Source organism: Leptosomus discolor, chromosome 20 (genome assembly GCF_034619465.1).
Source record: "Leptosomus discolor isolate bLepDis1 chromosome 20, bLepDis1.hap2, whole genome shotgun sequence".
Classification (NCBI taxonomy): Eukaryota; Metazoa; Chordata; class Aves; order Leptosomiformes; family Leptosomidae; genus Leptosomus; species Leptosomus discolor.
Window position 1 is genome coordinate 11,326,560 of NC_141410.1, and position 13,141 is coordinate 11,339,700.

The 13,141-nt window shown below is 49.5% G+C and overlaps 1 protein-coding gene across 3 annotated transcripts in view; it reads left to right on the forward strand.

Annotated features, from left to right (window-relative positions):
* CAMTA1 (calmodulin binding transcription activator 1) overlaps window positions 1-13,141 on the forward strand; it is a 305,617-nt gene that overhangs the window by 170,077 nt on the left and 122,399 nt on the right. For all 3 annotated transcript variants that reach the window (XM_086476363.1, XM_086476364.1, XM_086476362.1), the window contains one exon: window positions 4,448-4,519. In XM_086476363.1, the coding sequence (XP_086332489.1) occupies window positions 4,448-4,519 (72 nt within the window). The remainder of the gene's footprint in view (window positions 1-4,447; window positions 4,520-13,141) is intronic.

Below are 13,141 nucleotides of genomic sequence, written 5' to 3' on the forward strand. Positions count from 1 at the left end.
ATTGATTTAGCTTCTTATTAAGGGAATTGGGAATTCAGTATGAAAATCTGAACAAAATCTAGGCGGTTTTGTTGTTTTTTTTAAAATATCCACTAGTGTAACTCACCAGGGAGAAGAATTTCAAAGCCTGTCCAACCCTATCTTGAATTTTTGATTCTCTTGCTTTCCTATTTCCATTCCCAAGGTGTTCTTATTAAGGAAGAACACCTCAGCATTATTGTATTATTTTTAAATAAGCCACAATCACTTTAAGGAGCTCAGGATAAAAAAAAATCCACTAATACTTTGGGTTTTTTTTTCCCCCCTCTCCGGTTTTCAGAAGTTTGATAATGCAAGATGTGGACTGCATATAAATGGAGGGGTAGGCAGCTATAATTGCACAACGCTCCCCCTCTGTCCAGAGAAGGCCCTTTTCTCTTTAATTATCCGTCCATTTTAAAAAGGTGCAAGATGAAGTGGAGCTGGCAGGGCCCAGCTCCCCGGGAGCAGCGCGGGGGCTGCGGAGAAGGTGCTTGTAGCCGCGAGCTCCTGGAGGCCGGTACGGAGGGTCTCGCGCGCAGGGGCAGCGGCGTGGGCTGTCAGCACAGAGGGACCCCCACCACGGCGGGACTTCAGGGCTGCGCGCCCTGCGCCCTCCGGCTCTGGACACTGCGCCGTGTACGACGGCACACGCGCCCTCCCCAAAGGCGGCCGCGGTGCCCTGCGGGACCCGGGGCTGCAGCGCTGGGCACCCCTGGCCCACGACGGCAGCAGCGATGGGAGCGATCCTCGCGGGCCGGCATCCGCGGCCCTCGGCCGGTGCCGCCCGGGGCTCCTCCGGGGGAGACTGATGCTGGCTCCCAGCCGCAGGGCTCCCGTGGGAGGCAACGGCCGCTCTCGTCTCGGCCTCTGTTCCTCAGGCAGGGGTGGTTGGGCTCCTGGAGGGATGTTCCTGCTCGGACGCCTCAGAAATGCCATTTCTATTCTCCTGGAGATTTTGTAAACTTAAAAGAGAATCAGGAAAAAAAATATTCTCCTCTGTCCAGCCCATTAATTCAGCCTGCTCAGGACAGAATTAACCTTGGCAAGCCTTCCAGAGGAGAGAGTCATTCTAACCTTAAAAATCTGCTGATTAAAGCTGGTTTCAGGAATTCGATTTCACTTAATGCGTTGGCCGAATGCCCAGCCTGGCATTAACATAGCCACAGACACACAGGCCTCTGCATTTTTTACCTCCCCAATAAAAAAAAAAAAAAAAGGAAAACCCAGCTAATGAAACCCCTTTTGCCTGTTTTGAGCAAGAATTCATTTTGAAGACACCTTCAGCTAAAGGTGTCAAGCGTGCCCTGGTTACCCGCCTCCTGAGGCCAGCCAGGAGGGGATTCCCTTCTCCCAGTCCGTGGCAGCGGTGCCAGGCACCGGCGGCCCTGGCCCGGCACGAGGCAGAGAGTCTCGTTGCTGCCCCTGGTTGGGCGCAGGGGTCAGCGGAGCCGAACACGGGAAAATCGCCGCCGTGTACCCTCTCTCTGCAAACCCGCAGGTACCGTGCTGTCAAACTTTGGATTTTATGTCACTTCACAGCACTTCACTCGTTAACCTTGAAAATCCTCCATAACGATGAAGCTCAGATTTCTGAGGTTTCTATTTATATCTTAAACATTTTTTTATGCCTTTTTCTCCGGAAATTAATGTCATGTTTATTGCCGTCATCGCTCATTCTGTCCTGATGCCCGAAGCTGGGTTTCCAGGGTTTGTCTCTCCCACCGCAGTGCATTTCTCTGCAGCCGTGTTATCTCTCGGCGCAAGCACACAGTGCCCATGAGGGAGAGTTCCCTGCTGTCTCTCTGCAGCCAGGGGCTCACTTACACACGGGTCTCCTTCATCCCAGCTGCCCGCGTTAGAACATCCAGCCCCAAAACATCAGTGCAGAACTAGATTCCCATGTTGTGCCGTGGGAGGGGGAGAAAAGAAAAATTAGAAAGAAATCACTTCTGTATTCTGGATGCTTTGTAAATTCTGTGAACCATTAGGATTTTCTTAATGGCTTGCTGCAATGTTGAAAACCGGTTTCATGGAGGTGGGATGCTTTTATGTAATTCATTATTGACACCTCTAGAATTATATGCAGGACAGATCTGGAGATAGAGAGCAGCTTTCCTACCTACTAAATGCAGCGAGCTACGAGGAGCTCAGCATTACTGCTTGTCATTATTTTTTGTTTTAATCACGGTAAAGTTTCGATCGTCTTCACAGCAAATTGGGGTTGTGAAGCAAGACGGGGGTGTGCTGACATATATTGATAGATATTGCCTGAGGCGCTATGGATGTTTCTAGTTGTTGCAGAGGCTCATCCAGTGGCACGCTCCAGATCAGCTTTCCTGTCCTCGCTGGGAAGCTGGTCAGGCTGGGAGATGCTGCGCCTACCAAACCGCTTTCCAAAGTGGGGGGGACCAGCTCTGAGTCAGCAGAACTGAACATTAAAGACCATTTAATGCAGCCCTCAGTGCCATGCAGCCGGGAGTCACTGTCAGGGATTATCTTAAACAAACGGCATCTGCTTTTCCCCAGGCTGAGTGGCGGGATTTAAATGTTAAGCTTTTCTTTGGATTATTTTCTGCAGGTTTTTTTTTCCACTCTATTTTTCTTCCCTGCTTTTTTTATGTATGGAATGTACCCTTGACATATTTTAAAAACATTATTAATCTTTGTCATTTGTATTTTAAAAATAACTCGGTGATAGCAGCCAGCAGTCCTTAAATCCTTTTTAATTCAGGCCGACCTTGTGAGCAGTGATCTTGGGGAGGAGACGCTGCCGCCAGCGTCCCCAAGAGCTGGCCGATAAGCGTGCGCGCTTGACGACACACCCCCCCCGCTCGCCCCGTCGCAGGGCGCGCTAACGATGGCGGGGCGGGCGAGCTTGCTGCTTGCAGAGTGTTTTCACGGTCGGTGAGGTGCCTTCCAGGGAGGAGGATTATAAATGAAGATTTTCTGGCCTCTTTGTGTTTGTGTGAGCGGACGGCATCTTGCACCGGGGGGATGGCGTGGACGGAGCCACGTCCCAGCATATGGCCAGGACAATGGCATCACCGGGGCACTGAGCGCAGGTCACCCCGCCAGCTCCAGTAAAGCCTTGATGCCTCACATCAACCTTCGCATCGCTGTTGATGATGCTGTGGCATCCATACCTGCAGAAACAGGTATTCGAGACAGTTGGGATGGTGATTCAGCGTTAAGTTTTTCCAGTACTCGTCTGCTTAGGTCCCACTTCACGTGGTTTAAAGTCGTGGTGAAGTCCGGCCAGAGCTGGGGCCATCCCGTCCTGTAGCCGCTGCTGCCCAGAGGATGCTTGGTGACAATTCCCGCACCTCAGACCAGTGAGGACCCCTGGTAGGATGCAGACAGGGCTCCGAGCAAGTGAAGAGCGCATTAATCGTGAGAGTCATCGTAATCGATGCAGTCACTGGAATGAAACAAAAAGGAAATGCCCTATAAAAATCCCCTGCAGTTGGATTTTATTTTTTTCCCCTTCTGTAATACAGAGTACTGATGTGCCTGAAATACACGTGGCCCCCAGTCTTCCAGGGGAACATCTGAAGAAAGCCGTGAGCAGATTGCTGGGCTGTTGCAATCTTGCATTTGAGGGAAAATAATCACCTTTGGTATGGGACAATATATCGTCACACACACCCCCATCCCCCATATTAAAACCCAGCAAAGTCAGAAAATAATACTGCTTTCTTAATAATAAACAAATCTTGTGGACAGGAATTGTACCAGGATCTCTTAAATTAAAAACAGTTTTGTGTGTTTGGTTTGTGTTGGGCTTAGCTTCCAACCGACAGCAGTGCTGGAAAGTTTCAACATACTGAAAATCTTATTTTTTCCTGCAGAAAGAATTTGTTAGCCTTACTGATTTCAGCTCATCAGAGAAGCAGAGTTCATTTTAAAAAAGAAGAAAGAAAAGCAACTGTATTTTGGCACTTTGCTGTATAAAATACCCGACAGCAAGTTTTCCGGTTTACAAACCCTAAATTTTCAGTTTACATACCCAGGTGATACACTGTGGAAAAAGAGATGCTTGTGTTGTGTTTATTAAAAAATAAAAATATGTTGAAGTGGAGGTTAGAACACTGCTAAGCAAACCCACCTCTGTGCGTGTGGAGAGGCAGAGGACCGTGGGGAGGCTTGGCTGGCTCTGGCTGCGCCGGGGTGGCTGAGCCATGGGTGAACACAGTGCCCTGGCACAGCGGGGCCGTCAGCAGAGTGATCCCGTCACCTGTACCGATGTTTAAAAAGAATGCTGGGGAGCTCTGATCTGGTGTTGTGTGTTACCAGCCCCAGACTGACTTTGGCACAGCACCCTCTGGTAGCAGGTGACGTGTTGCCGCTCCCGTCCCCAGCGCTGCCTCCTCGGGCGATGGTTTCTTTCACTAACCCGACTCTGCTTTCTCTCTTTTTGTGTCCCTAGTGCCTGTACGGCTGCTACGTCCATTCCTCCATCATCCCCACGTTTCACAGAAGGTGCTACTGGCTTCTGCAGGTAGGATGACGATGAGTTCCTCTCTCCGGGGGGGTAATCCGGCCGAGATGTAGGGCCGCGTTTGACTGGTGCCGGGGAGGTCGGCGGTCCAGTGTTTTGTTGTTTGGGGGGATTTTGTTTGTCTGAAGGTGATGGGGATTTTCTTAGTTCTGTGTCTCTGTTCAGAGGTGTGACATACTGTCTTTAGCAAATACAGAGCTGATGTCAGCTCATATGTTCCCTAAACAGAGCGTCAGCTACAGTGAGACTTTTTTAAGGTTTTTGCTGGGTTTTCCTGTTCTGAAGACTTTTAGGTTTTCACATGTTTTTCTGTTCTGGAGCGAGGCAGGCAGAGGAGCTCAGGAAGCCAGCTGCTGTACCGGCACGCCGTGGCATGGGAGAGAAATCAGCCCTGTGGCTGCGTTGGAGTTTGGGGTGAACTCCGTGGCTGGCCTTGCGGTGGAGCTGCTTTCCTCCGGTGGGGAGTTCAGTCTCAAGGGAGTTTTTTGGGATCACTCAATGTTTTTTCTTCTGGCTGTTGTGGGCACAGTGCAACCCCTGGAGGAGTCAAGTGGAGTTTTCCTCTTATTTCTGCAGTGTTTGGGTAGTGGCCCGGTCCCCCCCAGGGCTCCCTGGGCTGCGGTGGGTGCACTCAGGCTCACGTGTGGGTGTCTGCTCAGAGTGGGTGTTCGTTCGCTGGACCAAGATGCTAACCCTACCGTTTGCAGAGCTATTTATATTATTGACTGGTTACCGTTGCTTACAAAGCAGAAGCAATTTGTTTTCTTTGTGAGAAAACAGCATTTGACACATATTGTAATAATATTATTGTTTTAAAGATTAAACCCCCCACAGTCTGGAAAACAAACAGGTCTGAGGAAAGTGACATCTGTTTCAAGAAGCAAATGGAAAATAATCCCATTTTCCCCCTGGTTTTGCAAGTGCACGTCCATATTAAAAAGGAAAACGCTGCTGCTGCCACCGCTACATGAAAGGTGCCCCATGACCCACAGAGGACAGTGCCTGCACCGTGGACGTAGTCAAAGGGAACGTGCACAAAATGTCGCTGTCCTCTGTGACGTTTACGAGCGACTCAGCTGTTTGCATCCTCTGCATATAAATGCCACGTGGAAGTAAAGGGGAAATGCTTCGCTGCAGCGGTGGGAGCAGTATTTCACCTCCATGGAGGAAGCTGTGACGCCACTGAAAGCACAGCACAACCACATCGATCCATTTAGCGCTTTTCCCCACAGCCTCTCGAGGTCTTGACCTGCATCCGTGGTTGGATGCAGCAAGCAGCAAAAAGAGGGGAGCGAGGTGTAGGTGCGGCTAAAGAAGCCATTAAATGTTCACGGCTCAGTGCGCCGAACCAAGCAAAGCCTCTAAACACAGTCCGCTTTGCCCGGGGCAGCAGGCAGCTGCTTGCGCGGTTGTTCAGCATTAGTGTCTGCTGATGCCCGTGACGGATGGTGTGACACAAGAATTCAGAGGAAACTCTGAATTGCCTCTGAATAACTGCCGGCACAGCACGGTGGTGCTTCTCAAGCCAGAGTCTGTCCCAGGTGTCCCTATGAAGGCAGAGGGGAACCAAGGCCGGCAGAATAGCAGGTCACTTGGTTCCTCTGCTCTTGCCTGCTCAGGAGCAGGGGTTTGGGCTGGAGCTTGGTGGCAGCATCCTCCGTTCCCCACCCCAGGAGCTCGGGGCGGTGCCAGTACTGCATGGGATTGAAAGGTGCCACAGGTCCCCCGGCAGCAGCAGCCCTCAGCCAGGCGCAGTCACCGCAGGTGCCGTCAGCTTTCCAGTGTTCCCAGGGGGCCGCTTGGCTTGTGAAATGTTTTCACACAAACTAAAAATGTTAAGGAAGGCCCCTGTTTCTGAAGAAATTCAGGGCAGACGGCAGAGTCCTTCTTATTAGATCCCAAGAGGAACAGATGACACAAAATCAAACTGCAGAGCTCTAACCTAAAATTGGGCTGTGACCTTTATGGAGGCTCACTCCCAAACCACAAAGCTTTTTCCATTACCTTTGAGACAGTATTTTCTAGCTTTGCCCATCTTTCTGTCAGGAAGTTTCCCGTGATTTTGACCAATTATCCAGCAGCCTGAGTGATGCTCGCATAGCCCGAGTGCTCCCTGACCACGGGCAGTCCCCAGGTCCTGCTCCATTGCAGGCTGGCCAGCCTGTGCTTGTCCCCCCAGAGGTCCTCCCCTCGTAGGTCACCCCTCTGTCTTTAATCACGAGCTTTGCATTTCTTTTTATTTTTGTCACGTGCTACCTAAAAGTATTGCTGGACTTGGCTGTCGTGGCAGCTGGCGAGCTCATATCTGATGAGTTGCATTGCAGCACCGTAGGATCTTCTTACCTGTACCCTGAGGTCTGGCTTGGTCACATTCGGAGCGTGTGTGTCGACCTTTAGGCATCTTCTTTGCGCTGATCATTGCTTTGGATTGAGATGAGTGGGTGGAAGGTACGTTTCTTACAGGCCTATTTATAAAACGTGGTGCAGGACATCTCGTTGTGGATGGAGTGTACTGGTATTCCGAAACAAGGACATGTCGTTCCTTTGCTGTGGGAGGAATAGGGGTCTGTGATTCATGACAGCATCTTCCAGGCATAAACAGGCATCCTTCGATCACGCACTCAAGGTTATGCAGCCGGAGAGAAAAGAGCTGGCCAAGAATAGGCGTCGCTTTTCTGACATCTGCACATGTTTCTGTTCAGCTCCACAGTGAGTCTGGGGGGAGTGAGACCAGAAAGAGGGAGGGAGAAAGTACTTTGTGTGCATCTGCTTCAGAGTCTTCCGCTTGAACACCACCCAATAAATGACGTTGGTATTCCAAAACGCGTACAGACAGGGCAATGTTTAACATTAACCTCCAGCAAAATGTTTGGCTGCTTAGCTCACAGAGGCAAATGGTGACTTTCAGTTTTCTCAGACACATGGAGTACCTTCCTGGGATATGGAGCTCTCTGCCTGTGAGCCTCTGGTCAATAGGAAGTAAATACAATTAGTCTGTGATGCCACCTGTGTTTTATAGGATGATCTTCCTCCAAATCCTATTGTCAGGTTAGATATTGATTAAAAATCCCCATGCAATTGTTCTTGATCTTTTCTGACTAGCGTTTGCAGCATAAAGGCCAAGACTCAAACAAGCCACAGAGACTAGCAGTCTCTCTTGTGCATTTATGCTGTGCTATAGCCATTAATTATACGGCAGTATCCGATTTCTTACTTAAACAACTTTGCGTTGTCATTTATGATTGGCACAATGTGTGTTCTCCCTGCAGACTGTCAAAGCGATAAGAAATGAAAACTAGTCAGCTTGAACTGTCAACGGGCAAAATGCAGTTTTCTGAGTCTCTGCTACCAGAGGTTTTCCTGCCGTAGGCAGTGGCTGCGGCACGGGGACTGCGGCTGCAGGCCGGTGCAGAGCGGCCGTGGTGGCCGGTCTGCTGTACGAGGCACCACAGCCGAGGTCTCCTCCTCTCTGTTCTGAAGGGGCTTTATGGCTTTGAGACATTTCAAGCTTTCTTGATAACAGATTTTAAATGCTGCCTTACCCCAAACACCTTTAATATTCTTAATAAATGTTGTAATTGCCGAGGAAGCGTTGTGGTGTCTCTGCTGGAGAAAGTCCAGCCCTGGGCACTGGCAGCCTCTCACATGGACCTCTTGGAGCTAAGAGGAGGGACAGTGACCAACGTGATGGTGGTGTTTTCCTGTGTTGGGTTCTCATCTTTTTCTTTCAATTTTCTGATTTCTAGAAATAGAAGGTCATGCTCTGAGCAACAGGCAGAGGAGAGGCAAGGGCTGAGGATGCGGATGACCTCTTCAGGGAGCGCTGGGGAGGACTCTTCGGCCGCACTTTTTTATTTGTTTGCATTACCTAGTAGCTCCCTAAAAGCAGCCGTGCCCTAGCTGTTGACAGTTAGTCGAGCACAGAACGGCGGTGCTGCAGCCTTTTTTGAGGTGTGAGTGACGGCAGGTCCCCAGACACCCGGACAGGCTTCTGCGCCCGGCACTGCCGCCGGGTTTGTTGGCGTGTCTGGCAGCAGCACCTGCGCGCACCAGTACCCGCGCTGCGCACGTGGAGGCCTTCAGAATGGCAGAGGGGTTTCTGTCAATGGAAAAAGAAGAAGAAAAAACCCCTGTTTGTACTCATAATGACTAACGCAGAGAAAATGTGGATTCTCGGATACAGACAATTTTCAAACATTGGCACAGCTGAGCAGCAAAATGCAGCATTCCCGTCTGTGGATCGGTAATTGGCACCCCAGGAACGTAAAATTAATCTAGCTGCTAGGCTCCCGGGGCTGGCTGCTGCTTGCAGAGGTTATTGGAGGCGGACTTCGTCTTTGCCCATGAATAGCGAAGCGTCTCTTGCTCTCTTCCATGCTTGTACCATACAGCTAGAGGCTGAGTTTGTTGGACAGTTATCGTTTTCGATCCTGCCTTTAGCAGATTCTGGTGTCTTTTTTAGTGCTGGTGTTAAGGTGCTGCGGTTATGGGAAGCAATACATTAAAAAAAAAGATTTGCCCTTTTTCATAATTAAGAACTACATAACCTGTGCTATAGGATTGTGCTAAAACCTTGTGAATTTAGACAGTGGCTAAATATTAGTTCTTCATGACACGGGACAGAACTTCTCAAATTGCTATCTTTTCTGTAAGTTTTTGCCTAAATATGGGGAAAATGTGGGTTGTAGGCACTCAGGTTTCATTAAAGTTATTATTTGTTTGTTTTTTTGAATGACTCCCCGCTTTCTGCAGTAATTTAATAACAGCAGCAGCGAGGTGAGATCAGGGATCCTCGACAGAGTGCTGCCAACATGATAGCACATTCTCCCATTCAGCTATAGAAAAATTGAAATAAAATAAAATTAATTACGATCATATATTCAAATAAAGCCCATGCATTTGTTCAAAGAATGTTCATTAGCTTACACATTTGCCAATAGCAGTTGCACAGGTGGGATTTTCTTGATAAAGACGCTTGTGGAAATGGGAAGGGCGGGAATACTGGTGTGAGGGGATGGCGATGTTCAGCCTGTTGTGTTTGCCTATTCATCTCGGCCAATCAAACAAATTAAGACTAACAGGCATTCGAGAGCAATATGCAGGCAGATACCTGTTTCACATGGCATGCACATTAACTGCTCACTGAATAATTCAAAATTGATGAAAAAGCGTGTAAGTGGCACGGTTCTTGCAGGTGAGTCGGGAAGCAGAGCGGGAGCCCGGCTGGGCTGCGCCAGGCTCAGGGCAATGCCAGGGCCCCTCAGAGCCCTGTCGTAAATCGGGCTTCGGCAGTAATTGCTGAAATGCGATAATCCGGTCCTCGGGGAGCTGGGGCGGGGGGGAATTGCACTGCACCTTTATTGCTTGCACACTCGCAGGGTGCGCTCAGCAGCCGCAGGAGTCACTGGGATGCTGTACCGCAGGGTCGAAAATGGCAGAGGAGAGTCAGGGGACGTCAGCAGTCGCACCAGTGGTGGTGTCCAGGCAAGACGTCTGTCCTGGAAGGAGCAAGTGGGAGGTGCTGAAGGGGACAGTGTAGCTGGGCAATATTCTCTTAGCAGTCTTTAATTATCCTTCCATGAGGTTCTACATGCACCAGCTGTACCTTGCAGAGTATCCGTAAGCACTGATTTAATGCCAGACTTAGGCAATATTTCCTCTTCAAACTGTTTTTTCCTGTATTCTTCCTTCTGATGCACTTGAATATTCAGCTGTTTATTATTATTAACTTCTACACTGATGCTTGATGTTCCCTGAGCGTTCCCTTCCTAAAACGCGTCTCGTCTGAAAGCTGTGGGCAGAAAGCATCAAGGCCTCAAAATTAGGTGAAACATTTTGCATGACGTCTGCAGCTGTCCCGCAGAAATGTGGTGTTCCTTCTGTGCTTTTTTTCCTCAAATTTTCTGTTATGTCCTAAGCGAGAAGAAAATCTGATTTCTTTTTGATGGCGCCCCGTCAGAGCAGCATTGCCCCCTCTGATCACTTGCGCTATGCTGCGTCAGCAGCATCGTCCACGTCCCTGGCTGCAGAAGCAACATACAGCTTGAGGGTTTTGGTCTTTTTCAACATAAATTGGAAGCATTACAATCTCATAAAAATTCCTGAGACTTTTGCTTAGTAACGGGGTTTTATTTTTCATTTGGGTAAAATAGAAGTGACTGGGCAATAAAGCATTGAAGATCGTGTGCTGTATGTGGGCACTTTAGATCAGTCCCACATTGTTGGGGAGCAAGGTGTAAGTTAGGCTCTCAGCGTAGTGAGCCTTTGCATTTTTTCTGATGGGAGTATAAACTGTTGCTGCTACACTAGCACGTTTTCCCAAAGTGAGTTTTAGCCTATACAATGAAATTAAGCATGTATTAAAGTATATCAGAGCATGGCACGGGGTACCTAACTGGTGCTAGCGTGTTCAGCATCCTGAGCACACCGCTGCAACGACCCACAGCATCACGGCACAGATGGTCTGGGTGACCTTGGGACAGCGACTGAGCAGTCCGAGGTCCAGCAGTGATGGTGGTGATGGCACTCACGACCTGTGGTGGAGGCACTTCGGCACCTGTGGCCTTCAGCACTATTTACATTTATGATGTCTTTGTGCTCGGTCTCTGCCCCCTCGTAGAGGCTGTTGTTCAGTGCTTGCTGCAAAGCCAAGGAAATCCAGAAAAGAATATAAACATAGGGTGGTATAAAGTGCTGTTTGTTGCTACTGTATGGTCAGAGGCTATGGGTATCTGAGGGCCAACTTCTGCTGAAAAGTGCAGAGTGTGTTGCAGGCAGAGCCCCAGACGAGCTGGACCACGATACCAAACAGACAAACTCCCGCATTCCTAAAATGTGGCCACAAACAAGGTCGAAAGGAAGCAAAAGTCCTGCCTTCTGTTCAAAATGCCGTCATTTCTAAAGGCTCAGGTGTTTCTGACTGGTGTAACACCCATCAGGGCCCTCCTCCGACCTGAGCTTTGGCTTCTCCTTTGGTGGTGGTGTAATGGGGAGAAGCCAGTGTGAACCCCTGGTGGTTTTTCTCAGACAGACACATCCACCTTGGTGCCTCTCCAGCACAGGCATCTCTTTGGAAAGGATTATTTCTGTAGGGTCAGACAAGGACCTCCCACCAACAGGTGGGCATTTACAGAACAGACCTTTTAAGCAGGCATGCTTTAATTGCCTCGGATTCCTATTTTTAGTGCAAAGTGTGCACCTGGAGCTATGCTGAGAGGAGACAGTAAGCGTGCTGGGAGCACACGGTGCTGCCAGGAGAGCAGAATTGTCTTTTGCATCGATTTAGCTCTGAGCTGCAACAGAAAAAGTGCTTTTGATACCCACTGTGGCCAGGAGTCGATAGGATACAGCAGTTGGTCCCCTCATGTCTCTGCAGGGCTTCACGATGCTTCCCTGTGCAAAAGCATTTTTGGAGAATGAAGAAGTTGTGGATACCCTTTTCAGGCTTCCTTAATATTCCTTTGACGTGATCTCTGTGAAAGACCGCTCTCTTCTTCCTCTCCTCTCATCTTCTCACCAGCTCTTCTTGAAGGCAAAGTGTTCCTTGCCATGTCTCTGCTGCCTTGCGATCACAGGAGCAGCCACATCTCAAGACTTCTCATCACGTTATTCAGGGATCATTAAAGATCTGAAATACTCCTTGAATCAGTGGAGCTGTGCAAAGGGTTATTGCTCAGTCCAACTGAAATGCCAAGGCTTTTGTTAACTCTTACATAATAATTTTACGTTTTCATTATTTCAATTTTCTTTTTTGGTCATGTTTCTAAAAAATGTTTACTCCTGAAAATTAATTTCAGAGAAAACATGTAAGAGAGGTGTTAGCTGTGCCTCCTCGTAAACACCTTAACCCTTTTCATTCATTTTGGCTGGAGGACAGAAGCTGCTGGGCACGCTAACCTGGTGCCCAGCTGCCAACCTCAACAAGCCTTGGTCTGCGCTGGGATCGCCCTCGGCAGAGCTCTGTTTAACAGCGGCGTGAAGAGTTAAACAGGTTTAAAGGAGCATTTTTGTGGCTCTGCACGTTGCGTAAAGCTCCAGTTCTGTTTAGCACGAATGCCCCAAAACTTCGTTTAAACTATCATTAGAGATAGCTTTAATGGTAACAATTCCTGTTGTGCTCTGCTGTACTCCCGTATTTCAGTGAAATAAAACTCAAGTGAAAGCCACGACGCTGCAGGCTGCGTGGCTGGAAGATCTCTCTCCTTTGCCTTCAGCATCAGAAACCTGAGAGGAGCCGTGTCTCCTTGCGAGGAGCCAGCTGCTGCAGATCTGCTCTTCGTCGTCTCCCTTCCGATCGCTCCTGCGTCTCCCTGGGGCGTCCGGGGCCGCTGTCGCGGCCAGCTCTCCTGATGGGCACTGAGAGTTGCCCGCGGTGACAGCCGCTCTCTGCCGTTGGAGCGTCTCCTGTGGTTTGCAGCGAAGCGGAGGGAGCTCCTGCTGCCTGCGAATCGTGCTGGCTGGCGATGGGGACGCCTGCGGCTCGTCTCCTGGACTCGGTGCTTGGGCAGCGCGGTTGACATCTCTGGCTCGTAGGTAGCTGGTGTGCGGTTCCTCTTGGCCAAGGTGCTTGTCTGAAGGTGCTTCGTTGGTCTTGCCGAACTTCTAGGGGGCAGAGCACCCCCG